Genomic DNA, 21,762 nt, shown 5'->3' with positions numbered 1-21,762 from the left:
AGTAATATGATGGAAAAGAGCAACATGAATGGTCATCAGAGAAGTATTTAACTTTCCTGTGATGAGTCAGGTGTAGGAGATAAGGAGAGAGAGACACAGAATGAGACTTAGTTAATGCTTGTGTTAGTGTAGAAGGGCTGGTCATCAGGGAAAGTTCTGCAGAGATGATGCATGAACTGACTTTCAAAGGATGGTGAAGAGACAAGGAGGTGTTTCCTATGGTTGGAGCTGTAGGTGCAAAAGCACAGAGGTATGAGAAAATAGAATTCAGTCCCCATCATTGATGGATGAATTATTTCCCTAACTCCTTAAAAAATTTGAAAACATTCCTTGAATTTAACTACTATCAAAGAGAATGATTAACTATACTAGAAAGACAGCTAATATTCTTACCTTAATATTGATTATAATATCAGGTTTCAAATTTAACTTTCTAATTAATTCTATTTGCTGCAAAGTAGTCATGGCATCCTGTGAAAGTGATGGCATTTCAGTGATAATATAGCCTGTAGAGTAAAATATAATTTTAAAGGTTTATCAATATATGAGAACATGGGCTTATTATTATTGCTTTATAAAACTATCATCTAGTTATTGGTGAATACTAATGCTGGTCTTAAAATCATCGGTCAACATTTTAAAATTGATAGTTAAAGTTATTACCACATGAAGTATAACTGTGAATAATGTTTTTCTGATAATAAATAAAACCACTGGGCTAGGAGGAGACATCTTTAAAAATTTCAAATCAATTTATTTTAGGCACATGAGGTGCCTATGGAAGGAAATTCTATGTCAATAATTCTTTCAACTCATGTTAGGAAAGTTCATATGATGAATAGTAAAGGTATCGTATAGGGGTTGCATGGGGTATTATTTTTCTTTCTTGAATTAATATTTCATAATATAATTGAATATATATGTATATAATGTTTATGTAAGTTATAGAGAGTAATAATATACCCATGTACCCTGCATACATTTTAAGAAACAGAACATTATCAATATGATTTTGGCTTAGTACATTTATTGGCTTACATCCCTCCTCAGAAACCTAAATCTTCTCATTAAAATTCACCCTGGATACCATCATCATATTGATTTCCTTATTATATTTCTTTAATTATGTCAGTCTCTTGCTTGAGAAACCTTTCTCTTATTAATAGAATAAAGTCTCAACTCCTTTACTGGAAATTAAAGGCCTTCAACCAATTTTTCTCCTGTTTTAATAGGACATTTTTTTCTGGGAGGAACAACTGACAGACAAATTATGGTTATTCAACTTTGACTTTTAACAGACACTTTATAAAAAGTGAATGGAGTGAGGCTGTCACTTCAAGGACAACTGACAGTACTTGTTGCTAATTTAAAATTCAAGTGAAAAGTTAAATTTTGGAAAACGTGTATCCATCGCTATAAACTAAACAGCTACCCAATTCTTAAAGCTTTTCCTGATATCAGTGATGACATTAACAAATGTGACTTTTTGATAATGTATAATGAAATATGTCAAAATTTGGAAGATCTGCAAAACTCAGTGAACCAGTATTTTCCAAATGACCAATGGATGGTGCCCCCAAATTCTGCATGGGTACAAGACCCATTCTAGGTGCCAGAGGGACCAATGGATTTTAATGTAACAGATTTTGAAAAGTTCATTGACATGGTTTCCAATTCCACAGTGCAACCAAACTTTAAGAAACTTCCCCTTATAGAGTTTTGGTGTCAGATCAAGAATATCCGCTTATTCTAAAGGCCATTAAAATACTCCTCCCTTTTCCAACTACATGTCTGTGTGAAACTGGATTTTCTTCATATACTTCAACAAAAACAACTTACTGCAACAGACTGAACAGAAGGTGTGGGATTCCAGCTAGGTCTTCTCTTAAGCTAGACATTAAAAAGATTTGCAAATATGTGAAACAATACCACTCCTCCCACTAAATTTTTTGTTTTGAAGAATTTAATTGTTTTTCAGAAAACATGCTATTAATGTTAACATGCAGTGATTTTATTATTTTAAGCAAATGTTTTAAACATTTTTTTTAGTTTTAATTTCTAATATGATAAATACAGACAGGTATAGACAAAAGCTCTTTTGGGGCCTCAACAATTCTTGTAAGTGTAAAGGAGTCTTGAGACCCAAAAGTTTGAGAAATGCTATCCTATACAATGCCTAAAATTGTGTAATTAAAAAAGTTACAGTTGGGGGAGGGTATAGCTCAGTGCTGGAGGGCATGCCTAGGATGCACAAAGTCCTGGGTTCAAGCTCCAATAAAAGTAAATAAATAAATCTAATTACCTCTCTCCCAAAACATAAACAAAAATAAATTTAAAATAAAATTTTAAAAAATGTTAAAAAAGGAAATTTTTAAAAAGTTACTAAGCATCTGTTGATCAATGAATGAATGTGTTTAGTAAGCCAACCTCAAAATCCTCACTTAAGAACATGCTGATCACAGTCTTTTATTTAAAAAAAACCAGATCAACAGCTATCATGGAAATCCAAAATCTCATTAAACGCTTAGGCAGATGCCAATTTCTCCTAAGCTTTCTCAAATACTTTATTTTCTGCTAACTATGTGTTGGACACTACCCAGAGAAGCAATTCTAAGTAGTTTAACTTCAAAAGGCAGAAAGCGGGACCTGTTATCTTGGTCTTAGATGGAAGAGCTATAATCATGATTCTCTCCTGTCTTTCTAAAATCCTTACTTTCCAGTTTGGCTTATTCATTTGCACTTGCTGTTGTCTTTGAAACACTTTGAAATAGTGGAATAGTGGTGGTATCCTAAGGCATCCACCCGGAGGCTCTTTTTTTTTTTTTTTTTCCCTGAGGCTTTTTAAATGAGCCTGACACATCATGGTAAAACACAGCCAGTGCACTATCTCAGGACTGGCCAGACCTTTCTCCTCCTGTTCTTGTTTTTTGCTCTCCTGGCTCTGCACTCACCTAGTTTAGTTTGGCTCCTATTGTTAATCTAGCCCTTACTTGATTAACAACCTTATTTGAATTCATTTTCAAGGCTGACCAGTGCCTCCCCTGGGACATGATGACTGGTGATAACCCCCTGGTCTGACATACTGCAACCATGGGTACTTCGGTGAGGGGGGCTGCATAGCCTAGCCTTAGATTGAATTCAACCCTTGCTCAGTTTACTACTGATCGGATAATTTCAGAGACCAGTCAGTCCCCAGAGTTCGTGTCCTCTCCTAAATAACAAGGGATTACACAAGACTTCCCTCCCGTTCCCTCTGCTGCCAACACCGCCTGACATCTGGGTATCACAGGTGGGTGACAGAAAGATGCTATCCTCTGTTTGCTGTGCTCTCCAGCACCCTGCACATTACTCCAACCAGCTGCCCGGAGAGCTTATAAGGCATTCCAAGTGCGGCTTTTCAGGCACGCTAAACCTTAGAGATACCCCTATATTGGAATGAGTTTCATACTTGATCTCTTTCCTGGTAGAGGAAGAAGAGGAGTGGGTTGTTTCCATGGAGTCTGGCTCTCTCTTGATAGGTCAGTATTTGGGCTCCCTGAACCCAAACCCTGTTCTGAACAATGGATTTGGAGGCTCTACCCATTGAGAGTGGCCACCATGATTATATCCAGACCCTACGAATATATCTATGGAAAAGGTGTGGGAGACAAGAGTTATTTTGCTTGCTTGTCTCCCCATTGAAGATTTAGAGAAGAATAAGAATTAGACCCAATTTGGGGAAGATCTCAGGGGGATACTTCTTAGAGCTGCCAGGCCCACTGTCAACCTCTCTAATCCCGGACACATGTGAAGATGGAAGCATAGATGAGGATTCTCCCTCCTGTCCCATCTCGCTTTGACACCATTACCAAGTCCTCCATGCTGCCCTCCATGCTGAAGATGGAGCAATGGTAGACCCCAGACCACTACTTGCTGGAGGCTCTGTGTACACCATAAGAGGCAGGGTAGGCACCTGGCATGCTAGTGCCCAGCCTGAATAACCCCCACCATGGGAAAACTGAAAGACTATTCACACCACTGCCCAGGGGAAACCAACTGGCCCCTACCATCACTTTGCCCCCACTTCCTGGCACAGTAGGAAGAAGAAGGTACTCCCTATACCCACAAAACAGAAGATGGCATGTTACTGCTTTTAGATCAACATGTTGAGAGGTTCATGGACATCGGGTAGCTTAGCATCTAACCAGCCTGACAGTCATCTCACCTCAGGCCAGCCTGACATGAGTGGACACATTGGTGACCAATGACTTGCAGTACCATCCACAATGTGATACACCTGGGGCAGGGAATTCCCAGACCAGGGCTGTCCATCACTCACTGGGGAAAATGAGTTTTTCTGGAATCTAGGAGGAAGCGAGAGGGGCTTCTCAAGATGCCCAGGAATTGACTTCTACATTTTTCTCTTGGGCGAGGATGTAGTTCTTAGAAGCTGATTTTGGCTCAAGACCAACACAGCACAACAGTTGTATAGAATATACACTATAGATGGTGTAAACTTCTTCTAAATAGCAATAGAAGCTCCAAGTATAAAAGGATTCTGGTACAGAAAAAAATTAAGATTTGATCTGGCAATACTTTACTGTGCAGTGTCCCTGGCAGGACATACCCATCTTTACAGGTTTTGTAGTTATCAATTACCCAGCCTCACCCAGCCCCTGACCCAAGTTAGTATCTCTGTTTTGAAACCCCTTCAATTCCAATTTTGCTTCAACCTTTCACCAAGCTGCTGGGTAAGACCAAACGTCAGAACCAACCTTTGCTTAGCAGAGGCTTTCAAATTGTATAGCAGACTGCTAGTTTCCAAAGAAATTCCTTTGGGGATGCTATAGAATGGGTGAGGGGAGGCTGCGCAGAAGGGGCTCAAGGTCTGGCCCCAACTGTAGCCTTTAAATGAGCCCAGCTGTGCATGCCTAGAATGTGACCATGCAATTGCCTGCTGATAGTGTGGCCCTCAGACTCAAGAAATCATTTATACCACTTTTCCTCTGCCAGCTCCCAGGACAAGTACCAGTGTACAGGAAGTCTAGGGGAAGGACTAATACATTAAATGATACCAGAGGGTGCAATCATCAAAATCCAGATGGTAGGAAACTCTAAAAGACAAACAACCAGCTTCTTTAGCATAGAAAACACAAGATGATAGAAAGAGGTAGGGGCAACTTATAGATTAAAAGGGATTTGTGACATACTGATCAATATGTAAAACCGTATCCAAAAACAAACACTGTAAATGTCCAGCAACAGATGACTGGATAAAGAAGATGTGGTATATTTATACAATGGAATACTATTCAGCCATAAAAACAACAACATAACACTATTTGCAGCAACATGGATGTCCCTGGAGAATGTCATTCTAAGTGAATTAAACCAGAAAGAGAAAGAAAAATACCATATGAGATCACTCTTACGTGGAATCTTAAAAAAAAAAAAAAAAGGAGCATAAATACAAAACAGACTCATAAACAGAATACAAACTTGTGGTTGCCAACGGGTTGAGGGTGGGAAGGGACAGACTGGGATTTCAAAATTTGTAGATACTGACAGGCATATGCAGAATAGATAAACAAGATTATACTATAGCACAGGGAAATATATACAAGATCCTGTGGTAGATCACACTGGAAAAAAATGTGACAATGAATATATGTATGTTCATGTATAACTGAATAATTGTGCTCTACACTGGAATTTGACACAACATTGTAAAAGTCTGACTATAACTCAATAAAAAAATGTTTAAAAGAAACAATGGACACCAACCAACTATATGAGACAAATAGTGAAATTTGACCACAGACTGGTTAGTAGATGATTTATTATTAATTTTTTAGGTATGATAATGGTAATGTGATAATACATTTTAAAAGGGTCTTTATCTTTTTGATATTTATACTAAAACATTTAGAGATAAACTGATATGATATGGATTAGCTTAAAAATGAAGTAGGTTGGGGGAGGGGTGTAGGCAGAGGCATAGATGAAAGATGAGACAAGAATAGTCATTACTGATGTTGGTTGATGGACACATGGGGGTGGATTTTATATCAATCTCTCTACTTCTGTTTGAAATTTTCCATAATAAGAAGTTAAAAGGGTTATGAACACTGTGAATGGCATAGCTGAATAGATATATTTTTTCATTTTTTTCTCTTTTTACCAATACTTATAATTTATGCCATCTTTTTGTGGCCATGTAAATCACTCAGTTTTTTCAAGAGTAAGGTGAGGTAAAGAATAAACAAAAAGATATTTGCTTGCCTACCTTTATACTTGCTTCAGTTTCAATCACTGTACTTTTTGAGGTCATTTAGTGACCTATGTTGGAATTTTGTGATTGTCCTTTTTACCTTTTTATTCATTTTACTCCCCACATTCTGGGGGTTTTTCCCAAGTTCATTCTCTTTATTATGCTCAGTCAATAGATAAATGCATAGAGAGGTAGATGAGAGTGTACATATGTAAGAAATAAAGGAGATGATATGTGGATATATACATGGATTAATAAATATATAGTTCATTCTGTATATTATATATAGGTCTACCTATAGATATAGATGATATAGATATAGATTGCAGTAACAAGTGTGTTTTTGCAACTTCCATTTTTGATTTTCACTGTACTGCACTTTATTTGTATCCCTGTATCCTAATGATCACAATGTCCCCTCTTAACTTACTGAGAATATAAAGCAGACCTCTAAATTTTTCTTCTCTCATTCAGTAAATCTATTTCAAGTGGGTGATTTTCTCCCAAACACATCTTTATTCTTCTTCCCTCTTTTGCAAATGCCATAGTGCTTGCTCTTTTCTTTTTAGTCATTCTGAGCTTCAGGAGTCTTTGTCTTGAGAAATTAGGTCCAAACCCCTGCTCAGCATCCGTTCGAGGGCAGGGAGATTTCTTGGGTCCAGAGTCAGAGGGCAGACTGGATGAACAGGTGAAACCAACCAATATCTGGAGCCAGAGGATAAACTGGTGCTATTCTAGTTCCCATTCCTGCCTTATAAGTGTGAATTAGTGCAGAGCAACGTAACCATTGACAGGACTTAGTAATGAAACTCAAGGTGAATGGAAAAGCAGGCAGCAGAGGCTGTCAGCATTGAATGTAGGACCACAGCAGATTTTTGATGCTTCAGCTGGACAACACATTATTAAAAGAAGATTGAATCATATAAACTTAATTTTTTTAAACAAATCTAGGTTCTGAAGGATAAAAAAACAAGTTAACAAGCAAATAAAGCCATCTGAGCTAATCAACTGAATTCAGAAGTCCTCTGGGATTCCTGTGCCAGGGCAAAAAGAAAAAAAAAAAAAAAAAAAAAAGAGCAACTCCAGGAATTATTTGTGTCTCAGATAAACCATGAGTTTTGAGGCTGCTTTGATAGCCATTGATGTATAAAAATAAACATACCAAAGTGAGAGACTTCTGGGGAATTGAGCTTCTCCAATATCAGCTTTGTGACAAGTTCATCTGGAATGCTTTGGCCTCTGATCAACATTGACTGCAACTAAGAACAAGCAGAGATATTGTACATGACTGTATAATGGGTCTGTGATACTGAGCTTTTTAAAGAAATCATAACAATTTTGAAACTTAAGATTTAATTACCATAACTCCTGATTCAGTTTCACTGGCAATGTGTTCTTCCAAAATTGGTAAAGCTACAATATGAATTCAAAATATTAGCACAAACTGGTACTAGAATTGCCAAATTGAGAAACACATTTGTGTGTTCTATAACAGGTAACAAAGATTAACATTTGTTTATCACTTTAGAACTTACAAAGCACATTTATTCACATTATGTCATTTAAGCCCAACCAAAGTACAAGGTAGCAGAATGTATTCCACAGAGAACTTGCCTTCACTCACTAGCTAAAAGATCTTGGGGAAGCTAACTTCCTAAACACCTTTGCACCTTGCATGCTTGTGCCCTATGTAGTATGCAAGGGAGTATGAGGAAGAAACGAAGTTGTATATGACAGTGATTTGGAAATTGTAAAGTATAGCATAAACGTATACCCTAGTATTACTAGTCCAGATACTTCATAACCATACAGTTATTTCCAGAGCCCATATTTTGCACATAATTTTGCATACTGGTTGTATAAAAGGAAAATACGCATCAAGAAATGTTAAAAATAGATAAGCGCTGATTAGGAAACAGGGGCCCTGAGGCTGAAATTCCAATAATTTGTCTCCTTTTTAAGAGGAAATATTTCTTCGCATGATGGAAGATATCCTGGGATAGAAATGACAGGGCGAAGGTCAAGGGGAGGACCCAGGAGCTGATTATGTCCCTAGCTGCTAATAATCTATGGACTGTTTGGTATTTTTTTAAGCTTTCCTATAAGTGAATTTTATTTTAATAAAGAAAGAGGGAAATTGTAAAGTTTTGTATATGTGTGTGTTATATGTTACCGAATTATTATTCCCAAAATTGTATCAGGTCACAGTTTCACTAACAGCATGTGGAATGCTCATTTGATAACATCCTTGCCAACAATGATGGTAGAAACTTTAAAGACTCAGTGCCAATTTAGTAGGCAAATATGCATCAGCATTATTTTAATCAGCATTTCCTTGAATAACAATGAAGTTAAACTTTTTCTTACATTTGTCCATTTTTATTTCTACTTTTATGAATTACAGATTCATTCTCTTGCTTATTTTTCTATTAAGGCATAAATAGCATTACTGAGTAAGTGAATATTTATATACAAAGATATCAATCCTCATCTTATATATTGCAAAGAATGCAAAGCAAATCATAAACAATAAAAAATAAAATTTATCACTGAAAATAACTAAGTCCTGGAAAATCCTGCCAAGATTTCTCCCAAACTGTGAGAGTTCCATCTCTTCTTATCTTTCATAGGGGGAACACCCCAAACATACATATCCCCAATAGCTCTAAACTGTGGAATTAGAGAATTAGAGGCAGTAGAATACAGTCAAAGACATTTCATAAACCTCCTAAATTCTATGAACAAAACTAGGACTAACAAAAGGGCAAAACATGTCTGATGCTATCACAAAGGTAGTATTCACTGGGTTCATAGTGTTGTGTGATAAAGAAAATACAGCAAATGTTAATCATAGAATCTAGGTGGTGAGTAGATGGGTATATGAATGTTCACTGTATAATCCTTTACATTTTAATGCATATTTGAAAGTTTTCATAATAAAATATTGGGGAAAAAGGATAAAATTTACCTTCTACACGAATACATCTCCATGTCTGTGATATCTGTTGGGCTAATGTTGTCTTCCCAACCCCCTTAAAAAGAAAGATGTTATTTAAAATCCAATAGAATAGCTATTTGCCAATAAAACATATTCTCATTTTTAAGGACTCTACTGATGGTTACTACAATTACATAAATATTATCAAGTTGAATTTTTCCCACATAATAAAGAGAAGACCCTAGTATTTACAGCTTCATTTTTCTCTGTCACATTTGCCACATTTTATGAAGTGATTTAAATATTTTTTAATTAAGAAAATAGTCCTGAAACTAGAAAGCTGTACCATAATGGTATTCTAGGTATTGCACTGTTTTGATTGTTAAATTTTGTAATTTTGAATACAAGTCATTGTGATTCTATGGAGATTCATCATTTTATTTCCTTCCTAAAGTTTATAATCATGAACGTTTTGACAGATTTCCATTTAGTAACTTTCAAGGGCAAAAAATTCCTTCTTAATTGACATCTTACAGAAGGATCATATTTTAAAGATAAAAGTTCACTTTAATGAAGTAATATTTGCATCTGATTGCTTTCACTGTTGACTTTTAAAACTCTTATTATGTTTTTAGAAACCTAGTGAAAGTTATTGGAACCATTTCTTGGTTCCTGTCCCAGGGTCCCTGTAAAATCAAGTCAAGGATAGGATCCAGCCCCTAGTCTCTGCTGTTCTGAAGAGGCTTTTAAATTAACCAGCTCAGGCCCTCTAAGGGTAGCTACCAACTAGCTTAGTGGCTGAAAAAAGCTCTTATCTAGAGGTCCTTACTAGAACTGCCTAGGAAGGCAAGCTATCTTACAACAGCCACTCTTGGCTTCTTCCTGTTTTGTAGAAAGATAATAAATAGGTCTACTAATACACTATGAATAAAGATGAAGCCCATCGCCTCTCAGTAGCTTCTGTTATTAATGGAGAATCTTACATTTGTCTCTATAGTGCCCCACCTTCACACATCCAGAGAGCCTCACAACAAATTTCACAGAACGTTTTATATGCAAATTGAATGTGAAATAGCCTTGGATCACATACCACTAACAGTTTCATGGTGCAGTGCTTTGATGAGTTGATTTATTCATAATATAAAAACAAAGATAAATACAATCTAGATTCCTTTTCACTTACAGTGTACAAGAGGACAGAAAGTTATAACTTACAACCAATAGTATATCAGATTTTAAGTCATACAATGAAAGTCTAACAAACACTCAAAAAAATTAGCACCCTAGGTGGTTCTCATTCTTGTACGGTAACAGAAGATTATGACTTTAAAAATTGAAAAAATTAAATAAGTTAGAAGAGATAACTTACTGGTTTCCCAAATACAACAAAGCAAACAGGTTTAGACAACATGAAGTTTTTTTCAGCTTCATCTTCATTAAATATATCCACAAAAGGATGCTCTTCTGTCTTCTCTTGAGAAGTCATAATACAAAATACTACACTAAGAAAGAGTAAGATTGTTAAAGTACCTAATTTAGGAGGAACAGGCATGCAGGTTAGGGAGAAATAGAATATCCTGCGGATTTGCTTAGCCCAGAAGCCATTCTACCCCACTATACACATGGATTTTGCCAATAATGGCAAATAAGTTAAACTGATCTATTAAAACAGTAGTAAGTTCATAGTTTGAGACAAAAAGCAAAAGCCAGCTATATGCTACATAAAAGATAGTTAAAATAAAGGGTTTTTGAAAGACTAAATTAAGGGAAAAAAATATATATGTATACATACACATGTATGTTTTGATGCGTGTATTCCCTTAAAGATCAAGTTAGTGTACATACAACCAAACAAAAAGCCAATAGCAAACACTTAAAAAAAGTTATACATATATACACATATACATTTGTCTATGTGTATGTGTGTAGGGCCTACTAATGGCTCTGAAAGAAATGCTAATGAAAATTAGAAAATATGTAGGACTGAAAAATAATGAACATAATATACAGCAAAACTTATAAGATGTAGCCAAAATAGTATTTAGAAACTTTAAACATTTACACTAGAACCAAAGAAAGTCTGAAAAGTAATGAGAGAAGCACACAAGTTAAGAGGGTAGAAAAACAGGAAAAATGGAAAAATACATTTTAAAAATTAATACAATAGAAAACAAACATTATAGAAAGAAGGTCAACAAAGCTAAATAGTGGTATTTTGAAAAGACTTGTAAATAGAAAACTTCTGTCAAGATTGATCAAGAACAGAAGATAGAAGACACAATTAAACAATATTAGACATTAGTTTTTTACAAGTATGTTTTCTTACATCTCAAAGCCAAGATTTTCCTATCTCTTTGTTGTTGTTATCTAACTTTAATTATAATCAGAGAATGGTTTCCGTATTATATTAATACTCTGAAATTTGTTGAGTCTCGCCTTACTGCCTAGCACATCGTAATTTAAAAAAAAAAAATTCCCTGTATCCTTGATGAAGATACGCAATTTACATTTATTTGATGTAATGTTCTTTAAATGCTGTTTACATCAAGTTTGCGAATTTTATTGGTTAAATCTTCCATAATGCTTACTGACTTATTATCTACTTGATCAAACAATATTAGACATAGAAACGAGGAAGGACCAAAGAGGTAATAATGCTGCAGAAATATAGATAATGAGAAGATATCATGAACAAAGTTATCCAAGTAAATTTGAAAACTTAAGCAAAATTGACAAATTACTAGAAAAATCAGCTTCTTAGGGAAAAAAGGAAACCTGAGTGGTTCTATAACCCTTAAAGAAACTGAATCAGTAACTAAAAATTTTCCCAAAGGAAACCAGGGGGTTTTATTGAAGTGCTCCAAGTCTTATCATCTTATAGACACTCTTTCAAAGAAAAGATAAAGTGGAGATTTCTTACATCAGTTTATGGGACTCATATAACCTCCATACCTAAACCAGAGATTAGTGTGAAAAAGCAAAATTATATGCCAGTTTCATTCATGAACAAGATTTTTAAAAACCCTAATCAAAATATCAGCAAGTTGAATCCAGCAATATATAAAGTTAAAAACATCATGACAAAGCTGGATTTTCCCCAAGAACTCAAGCATGGTTTAATATGAGAAAATTAATTTGTTGTATTAAAATAAATTTAAGGAGAAAAACTATATGATCATCTTAATAGATACAGAAAAAGTATGAGACAATTTAACACCCTTTAATGATCAATAAAAGATAAACCTCTTAGCAATTAGGAATAGAAGGGACCTTCTTTTATTGGCAAAGGTATGAACAAAAGACAATCATTATATTTAATGATTAAGTATTTAAAATGGATCTTTTTAAGACGAAAGACAGAAAACTATAATTATTTCCAGTTGATATGATTGTCTATATAGAAAACCCAAATATATCACAGATAAATTTTAAGAATTAATGAGATAATCCAATTTGCTGAATTAAAAATCATTATACAAAATTCAGTTGTATTTTTATACATCAAAAATAGCTATAAAATGTAACCAAAACAAATATGACTTAGCAGCAAAAATATAAAGTAACCAGAATTAAATATAAAAAAAGATATACAAGCCTTTTATAGAAAAATTACAAAATCTTAAGGAATAGACTTTAATGAGCAGACTTGAAAAATGGAACAAAACTATGTCCCAGTGGTCTGGAATATTGTTCACAGAACTATAAAAAATGGACTAGAGGGGGCTATATACTTCCACATAAAAGTGATATGATTATGTTTCTCTGTGGAAGTTAAGAATATTCAAATGGGCTTAATATACCAATATTGTTTTAATATGACATTATGAAACAAAATATAGTAAAAAATATTACTTATTAGTATATTGAAAAGATTTGAGATGAAAACTTCATGAACCAAAGGGCTGAAATTTCAAGGTTTTTAAAAATACCAACAAAATAAGTAATGCTGTAAGATGTAGTATAAAGGGGAAAAGGCATCTAAACCTTTTAGAGAGATGGTGCATTTATTGAGTCTCCATGAAATACACTAAAACCAGGGCCCTAAGGCCTGGGATGGGGATATCTAGGTGGATGTCTGAGAACCCCAAGATTACACCCGAATGCTCTGCATTAACAGAAGTAGCCTTCTTATTTCTGGAAGGTAGCAGCTTCTCCTTGCCAAACCTGAGGCAGATGCCTCAGCAGACAGTATTTGCCCTCTACAAGATCTGCCTTTATGTTCTCTCATAGCTCCGAGAGCAATAACTGGGGTCAAGTGTCAGGGCAGCCCACCTGGGGAGGCACTAGTACAGGAAGAAAAGTATCATGCACCTGAAGGGCTCCGGGGCCTGGGTATGATGCACTGACAAGAACCAGGAGAACACACCTGGCAAAGATCTTGAGGGTGTCAGGTGGGGGAATGTAGACTAGAGCAGAGTTTATTGACATGTGTACCCTCTCCCATGACTCATGGTTTATCATCCTGGCTAGGACACCTGGAGCAAGTCCTAATTCAAGGCTGGTAAGATTCCTTGAAGCTTGGGGGAAAAGACAACAGACAGTAAATGAGGTGGAAATGCCAGAACTGCCTTGGCATAGCCCAGAGAAAGTGTTAAAGGCTCAACAAAGGTGCCATGTGAAATGGATTTATTACATGAGGCCAGAGAGCATCAGCCAAGCCTGCTCTCTGGGATGGCCAGAGGATACGCCTTTCATTAAGACATTAAGGAATGAACTGGGATCAGGCCAAATAAGTTTCATAAACAAGCAGCCTAAACCCCCCATATCACCTACCTCTTGCTCACCAATGTCTCTTGGCTCATACCTCATGTGGAATTCCTTAGGAACAGCTAATAAAAAAAAATCATGGATAAATCACGATACATTGATGCAAGCTGTAAATGGAATGCTTTCAGACTTAGTCCCACTCAGGAGTAGCCTTGAGAGATGGTGATTACGGGAAACCCTCCCGGTGGACTGAGTTTAAGCAGTTTTCCTAGGTCGTCAGTTTGGAGAACAATGCTGAATGGCTTGGTCCAGGGCCTGGAAGTTTTTTTAGAGAAAAAACTTTAAATGTAGGACCTATTTCTAAGAAACCCTCCTCAAAGGTCAAAGCATGGGCAATTCAAATTTTAAAAGAAAAGAATTTTAATCATTCTTGGAAATTTAAGTGACAGTGGTTTTTAAGAGCTGTAAATCTAAGATCTCTTTTAAAACAGAAAAGGTTTTAATTTCTGAGGGACTCACACCTGACAACTCCAATTAAACAATGAACTGGATGATAAGAGAAAGAGTTCTGGGGAAGAAGCATATGAGAGTGGTGTAACAAACATAATCTACGGTGACCCCTAATGCGTCACACCCTTGTGTAAGGAGTTATTGCACTGGCAGGTGGAGGTACAGTTGCTGCCACGTAATTGGGGACAGGGAGATGTATGTCGTTTTGTGAGTCCTTTTCTTTTAGAAACTGGGACCAGACACCACCTTGAAGAACCAGTGATGGGATGATGTGAACTTAATGTGGGGGAGGAGTGGATATGAGTGGTGCAAAGATTAAAACGTAGCAGGTTTTATTAGTGCCCTGCCCCATCCACTTGCCATGTACCTTTTCCATGGATGGCCAGCCCAACTTCCAACTACTGGCATGTGTGATTGTCTAAGGGCTCTTTCCAGCTGCCAGAACTTATTATGCCTGAGCACTGAGCAGACTGGAAGTTTCAGGGAATTAATCTGTCATATAGCATGTTTCAATTAATAACTGCCGGGAGTTGGTGAATAAATATCCTAGCTCCCCCTTAAGGGGGAATAACAGACATACATCCAAACATTCTCCAGTGAATTCAACCTGCAGAGAAATTTTGTTGATAATATTCCCTTTATTAGCTTCCCTCTCTTTCTTCCTGTTGTTTGCTAGATTATTGCCCATGAAAACTATTTGTCCTCAAGTTTTGTCTCAGGATCTGCTTCTGGGTGAAAAAAACTAAGACCAGGTTTGAATGGAAGTGCTCAATTATAGTATAATATAATAATTGAAAACTAAATATTGCAAAACTAGAATTCTACAGATATTGTGAGTTATCCTAAATAGAAACTTGTGCAAATATTTAACTCATATTTAGAAGAGTTGGTTTCCATTATGAAATGGAACAGAACTAAATATTTTTCCCAGTTAAAAGATCCAAGTCAGTGCAAAATGCCAGAACTGACACGGTCATCCTTCTAGTTCTTAATAAAAAGAGTACCAAACTATGAAAGAAAACTTAATATAATAAATAATTTATTTAAAAAATTGTAATTTCTCAATTTTGCATTTACAATATAATCTCTAACGTCACATTATGTTGTGTGTTTATACTAAAATTCAATACAAACTTTTAAAGCTTCCTTACACTTTTAGCAGTTGAAAAACCTAGCAGTGGGTTCTGCGGTTAACAGGGGGCCCATCTCCTGGGAAACCTAGCACTTCTGTCTAGGCTAGGTTAGCTGCCGCTGGAGTACATCTTACATTATCATAGTAGGTGCTCAGTAGATATTTATGGAATGAAGACGTTGCTCGTTAAAAGGGGAAGTGTGTTTAAAGGCAGTATTTACTGAGATCCTGAAGTTTAGGTTTGCAAGTAAAGGAACGGGTCTGGAGTCCTCGCAGGAGGTGGCATTCCATTCATTGGATACCGAAATACATCCGAGCGGTGGACTTCGACCCCTACTTACCCGGCCTCTGCGGACCCCGGCCGACCCCACCAGCGGGCTGTAGCCGCTTCTCTGTTCTCACGGATCTGTTGAGCGGTTGCCAAGGGAACCCAGTGCCGTGCAGAGCGCAGCCCCTTGAGGGGCGGAGCCTCGGGAGGTGGGGCTGTAATATATTGATTTATTTTCTTATTTTGACTATTCGCTTTTGTACCTAATTTTGTATTTATATTCATATACACCCTTTTTCACAAATATGGAAGGTGATGATCAGAGAGGGTACATGCACTATTTATGTTCGCGCATATCAAATGGAAAAAACCTTACTTTAATGCAGAACTCCAAAGCCAGTGCTGCACTGTACTGCACTACGCTATACTCAACAGCGCATTTAAAAAATTTGCAGATGATTCGCCTCATGCACAAATATGTGGCAAAGTTGGAAATTTACAGATTTAGGTGATTAAAAAAATTACTTCAACCACACACCCTCCGGACAATATGGACTTTGTTGGCTCTTCTAAGCCTAAAAACACCACACTCAGTGAAGGACCGTCATACTGTAGGTTTCCAGGAAAATAAGGGCAGAAGTAGGCAGGGAAAAAATAGACCAACTTGGGGACAGATCTATATGCAACTCGGGGAACCCCCTCAGAAGAAGCAATCCAGTTCCAAATTGTCCACTTTTCCAAAAATGAGCAGATAAACAGATTCAACTAAACTGGCTGCAACCATTTTCTCCGCCCACTTTTTTCCCGCCCGCACCAAAGATGGCGCCCTTTGCTTCCTCCCTCTGCAGCACGCAGGCTCTGGGAACCTCTATACGCCCTCTCTATGGTACATCCTCCAGCCCCGCCCTCTCCGTGCCTGGGGCGGGGCTTGCCTAGAGGTGCGGCGTAGGGATCCGGAAACACCTGAATTGTAGTAGCTGGTCGTCTATATATTTAGTGCCGACTTGGTGTTTTTCCCAGCTGAGCCTGTATCCAGGGTCTGAAGCGTCTCCTCTCCAGGACTACCGGGGCAGTCCAGAGGCTGTCTTAACCTGGACCGCGACCTCGTGCCCTGTCGTGAGGGCCCCCGTTTGCTCGGGCCATGCCCACGGCCGCAGCCCCCATTATCAGCTCGGTCCAGAAGCTGGTCCTGTACGAGACCAGAGCTGTAAGTACCCAGCGCAGTGGGGGTGCGGGCGGGAGGATGGCGGCCGAGTAGGTGTAGGGCAGCACCGCCCCCCCCCCCCCCCCCCCCGTTCCCTAATCCCAGCTATGGGGAATGTTCCAGAGGGGCTTCGCCTCATTATCGCACCCAGGGCACTTCTGCTTTTGCGCGCATACATTTCCAATTAAAAGCCGCCGTTGAAAAACACTGGCAACAGGTGCTTGTGGTATCTCAAATTGTTCACGAGGTTTTGTACAAGTTACTGAATTCTTTCCAACTTTCAGAAAGTCTGAGTTCCACAGTTCACTAGTTACAGTAGAGCCGGAGAGAGATATGGAAAATATTTTTGACTTACGAATCGGTAACTTGTCTTTTCCTGTTCCATGGCATAGCATCACTGTGATTGATGTTGATTACGTGCGTTTTTATTGCAGACATTTTTGGTTCTCTTTATTTGAAAGGAAAGAAAAACTTGTTTTGTTTATAAAGACAGTTGATTTTTTTAGATAGCATTATTTTGCCTTTCATTTGACTTTTTCCCAACGGATTTTATTTTGTTTTGTTTTATTACTTTAAATAGCCATGTAAATAACTACTAGTAGAATAAGCAGATCCGTTTTTATGTTTAGGTTAGTAGTTCCCTAAAATTTTGGGAATGGTGTTTGTAGAAGTATGGACTTTGTTATTTGTGTGGCTGGAAAATAAAGTCTAGCGTTTTTAAATTGAGGTAACAGTGATGTTAGGGTCTGTGTTTAAATTTATACTTAATGAAAACAAAACTGCACGTTCTGGAAATCTGCCTAATACTCTTCCTTATGCTATAGAGTGTCTTATAAGGCATATTCGGTGGAACTTGGGTTGTCTCTACTACATAGAGGAGTACAAGAATGTTTAACAGTTTCTCAGTTATCGGTAGCATAGAAACATTGCTGATGCTTAGTTAATTTTGCCGACAGCTTCATTTGATTAGATCCAAATCAGAAGATGATGTTATCTAATATACTGTATTTGGAAATATCTTCAGTTGTCCTCTGAGGAGAGCCATATAGGAGTATCATTTTGACACTGAAACAAAACCTTCTGCTTTTTGTACAAGTGCTGATAAATGTCCCTAGTTAGAAACATACATACTATACTTAAAGCACAGAAATTTTATCCCTTTATTAAGCCAAGCATTCATGATGACTGGCTGAGATGGTAGTGTTCTTTCTAAAGCATAATTCATATTATAGGGCTCTTCTGCTCAGAAACCTTTAGTGGGTCCCGTTCTGAGGAGAGTAAACTCTGCATCCCTCAGTTTGGCATTCAAAGCCATATATGATTTGTCTTCAGCTTGTCTGTCTGGTCTTATATCTAATATTAATTTAGCAACCATTTATTGAGGATTAACTGTGTGCCTTTATGTGCCTTATTCTGCAGTAAAATTGTGTTGCTTTCAGTTCCCTATATCTACCTTGTGTTTCTCTACTGTTCTCTCTCCTTGTGATGTCTCACCCCTTCTGCTGAAACTTTGTTGATCCTCACAGCACAAATCTGGTACAGTGCCTTGCAAACAGTAGACTCACAATGGATGCTGGTTGAGAGAGTCTAACACAAAAAGATGTGTGTTCTAGAACTGGTTGTAACCCCTCTCAGTCATTTAAGTAGGGAGAACTAACTGTGGCCAGCTTAGAGGTAAAAAGTGAGTTTATTAGAAGGATGCTGAAGGAGCCGTTGCATAGAATCATTGGAGGAGCCTAACTTCCCAGCCTCTGGAAGGGCAGGAAGGAACAAACAATGGGGTTTGAGGACCCTCTCAGGGTTCTGCCAAGGACTGAGTATAGGTGCTGGGAGGAGGAATCTGACTGACTCAGCTGTGATTGGAAGCCTGCCCCTGGGTGGACAAATCCTTGTGACCAGGAAGGGATCTGGCAATAATGACTTATCTATGGAAGCATCTCTCTTATTTCAGGGAATGTTTGGGCCAAGGCAACCACCCTGAGTAATGTTGGCTGCACTTAATCTCTGAACCTGTTTCCTCATCAGTGAAATATGTGATTCTTCTTTTTTACATTTTTGACTTAAAGATATAAGCAGAAAGATTTGTTTTGAGTAATAAGCTCAAAGTTTAAGGGACATAAATATATCGGGAAAAGGTGTAAAATTACTGGCAACTAACTAGATCCTAGAAATTAAAAAAAAAAAGGTAGCAGGTTGTATTAATGAGAATAATAGCTAATGCTTTTGGAAGAGTTCTATGTTAGGCACTGGTCAAAGCACACTGCACATTTTATTATATAACCCTCACAAAACTTCTAAGAGGCAAATGTTGTTGCTACTGCTCTTATTCTTTGGTGAACAAAAAAATGAGGTAAAGACAGGTGTCCTTTGGCCTGGTGACTGGTGCCAGGCATAGATAGTTTGTAACTGGATGGCAATAAATTGCATGTAGAAATTGAGAGTAAATGACTAGAAACTTTTATAGGAATAATGACAGAAAAATTGTATTTCAGATGAATCAGATAATTTAAAACATTGGGATTGAGGTTTGTGTCTTTGGTTTTTTGTTTTTAGCCTTATTATGGAAATTTCAAGCAAATATAAAGTAAAATAGTATAATAAACTCCCATCTATCCATCACCCAGCTCCAAAATTACCAGCATTCTGTCATCTTTTATTATCTATAACTTGTTCCACTTCCCACCCACCAATTATTATTTTATATGGTTCTTTTTCTTTCAAATTTACATACATTGAAATGCACAAATCTAAGCTATAGAATTTTGGAGAAAAGTATACACAGGTGTTAACCACCCCTCTGTGTTGCCCCAGAAAGTACCTTGTGTCTCTGTCCAGTCAGCTGCTCCCTTTTCCTTTCTGGCAACTAATATTCTGTGTATTTTGCCTTAGATTAGATGTGCCTGTTCAAGACTTTCATATGAATGGAATTGTGCATACTCTCTTGAGTCTAGCGTCTTTTGCTCAGCATAATGTCTTTGAGATCCATCCACATTGTTTTTATCAGTAGTTTGTCCCTTCTTATTATTGAGTAGTGGTCTATTGTATACATATTCCACAATTAATTTATCCATTTTCCCTGTTGATTTAGACTGTTTCGACATTTAGGCTGTTTTAATAAGCCAGCTGTAAACATTCTTGAACAATTATATTTATGCACATATGTTTTCGTTTCTCTTGGTTAAATACCTGTGAATGAAATTGCAAGTCATAGGGTTGATGTTAGGTGGTTGTACCATTTTACACTCCCATCAGTAACGTATGAAAATCTCTATTGCTTCATGTCATTGCCAGCATTTAGTGTTGTTAGTCTTTTTTACTTAATCTGATGAGTGCATACTGGCATCTCATTATGGTTTTAATTGGCATTTCCCTAATGGCTAATGATGTTGAGCATCGTTTCATATATTTATTGACCATTTTTTATGTTTTCTTTTGTGAAGCATCTGTTCAAGTCTTTTGCCCACTTTAAAAAATTGAGTTGCTTGCCTTTTATTATTGATTTGTAGGAGTTCTTTATATATTCTGGAATCAGGTCCTTTGTGATATGTTTTGTGAATATTTTCTTTCAGTTAATGGTTTGCCTATACATTTTATTAATGATCTTGTTTCAGTTTTATTGAGTAATAATTGACAAAATTATGAGATATTTAAAGTGTGCAACTATATGTATATAGTCTTAACCATCTTTTGAATAACAGAAGTTTTTCATGTCAATGAAGTATAATTTATTAACTTTTTCTTTCATGGTTGTTACTTTCCGTGTCCTAAGAAATCTTTACCTATTCCCTGAGCACAAAGATATTTTCCTATGTTTCCTCTAAAGGATTTATGCTTTTAACTTTTACATTTAGGGATATGTTTCATATTAAATTAATTTTGTGTATGGTGTGATGCAGGGATTACTTATCTATTGTGGTGTAATAAATTTCCCCAAACTTAATGTCTTTAAACAACAATGAACATTTTGTACTTCACACAGTTTCAGTGGTTGGGAATATGGAAGTGACTTAGCTGAGTGGTTCTGGCTCAGGATCTCATGAAGTTGCAGATGTCAATTGGGCTACAGTCCTCTGAAGGCTAGACTGGGTTGGAGGACTTACTTTCAATATGACTCACTCGCTTGCTTGCTAAGTTGAGCTGGTTGGTGACAAGAGGCTTCAGTTCCTCACCTAATGGACATTTTCTTATGATTCCTTGCGTGTCCTAATGACATGATAACCTAATTTGCCCAAAAAGAGTGATCCAAGGGAAACAAGGACAAAGCTGCAATGTTGTTTGTAACCTAGCCTCAGAAGTCACACTCATCATTTCTGCAATATTCTATTCATGCAGGCCAGCCCTGTTCCGTGGTAGGGGACTCTATCTACGAGGGCATGAATACCAGGAGACAAGAGTTATGAAGGTTCTTGAAGGCTGGCAGCCATAGGGACTGGGGTTCACTTTTCCCCATTCATCTATTGTCTGGCCTCATTTGTTAAAAATATTTTTTAAATTGTATTTCTTTGACACTCTTGTGAAAAATTAGCTGAATTGATGTGAGTTGATTTCCTAAACTCTGTTTTGTTCCCCTGATCCATTTGTTTTTCTTTATGGCATTTCCACCTTGTCTTGATTATTATAGTTTTATAATGTGTTGAAATCAGAAAGTGTAAGTTTTCCAACATGATTTTTTTCCAAAGTTGTTTTGGCTATTCTAGATCCTATGCATTTCCATATGAATTTTACAATCAACCTATCAATTTCTAATAAACAC

The 21,762-nt window shown here is 37.0% G+C and overlaps 2 protein-coding genes across 4 annotated transcripts in view; one reads left to right on the top strand and one right to left on the bottom strand.

Moving 5' to 3' along the window:
• AK9 (adenylate kinase 9) overlaps window positions 1-15,979 on the bottom strand; it is a 102,125-nt gene extending 86,146 nt beyond the window's left edge. Inside the window, exons 1-7 of one of the 2 annotated variants that reach the window (XM_045524626.2) lie at window positions 15,879-15,979; window positions 13,962-14,017; window positions 10,558-10,690; window positions 9,219-9,282; window positions 7,611-7,663; window positions 7,413-7,509; window positions 394-506 (exon numbers count right to left, since the gene is read on the bottom strand). In XM_045524626.2, the coding sequence (XP_045380582.2) occupies window positions 394-506; window positions 7,413-7,509; window positions 7,611-7,663; window positions 9,219-9,282; window positions 10,558-10,690; window positions 13,962-13,990 (489 nt within the window). In that variant the 5' untranslated portion in view covers window positions 13,991-14,017; window positions 15,879-15,979. The remainder of the gene's footprint in view (window positions 1-393; window positions 507-7,412; window positions 7,510-7,610; window positions 7,664-9,218; window positions 9,283-10,557; window positions 10,691-13,961; window positions 14,018-15,878) is intronic. The other variant, XM_074368497.1, reaches the window with a different exon arrangement.
• Window positions 15,980-16,726: 747 nt separating this feature from the next.
• FIG4 (FIG4 phosphoinositide 5-phosphatase) overlaps window positions 16,727-21,762 on the top strand; it is a 124,841-nt gene continuing 119,805 nt past the window's right edge. Inside the window, exon 1 of one of the 2 annotated variants that reach the window (XM_074368495.1) lies at window positions 16,727-17,012. In XM_074368495.1, coding sequence (XP_074224596.1) covers window positions 16,947-17,012 — 66 coding nt within the window. In that variant the 5' untranslated portion in view covers window positions 16,727-16,946. The remainder of the gene's footprint in view (window positions 17,013-21,762) is intronic. The other variant, XM_010965410.3, reaches the window with a different exon arrangement.

Source organism: Camelus bactrianus, chromosome 8 (genome assembly GCF_048773025.1).
Source record: "Camelus bactrianus isolate YW-2024 breed Bactrian camel chromosome 8, ASM4877302v1, whole genome shotgun sequence".
Lineage (NCBI taxonomy): Eukaryota > Metazoa > Chordata > Mammalia > Artiodactyla > Camelidae > Camelus > Camelus bactrianus.
The sequence above is the reverse complement of the archived record's forward strand: the minus strand, read 5'-3'. Positions and strand labels throughout refer to the sequence as shown.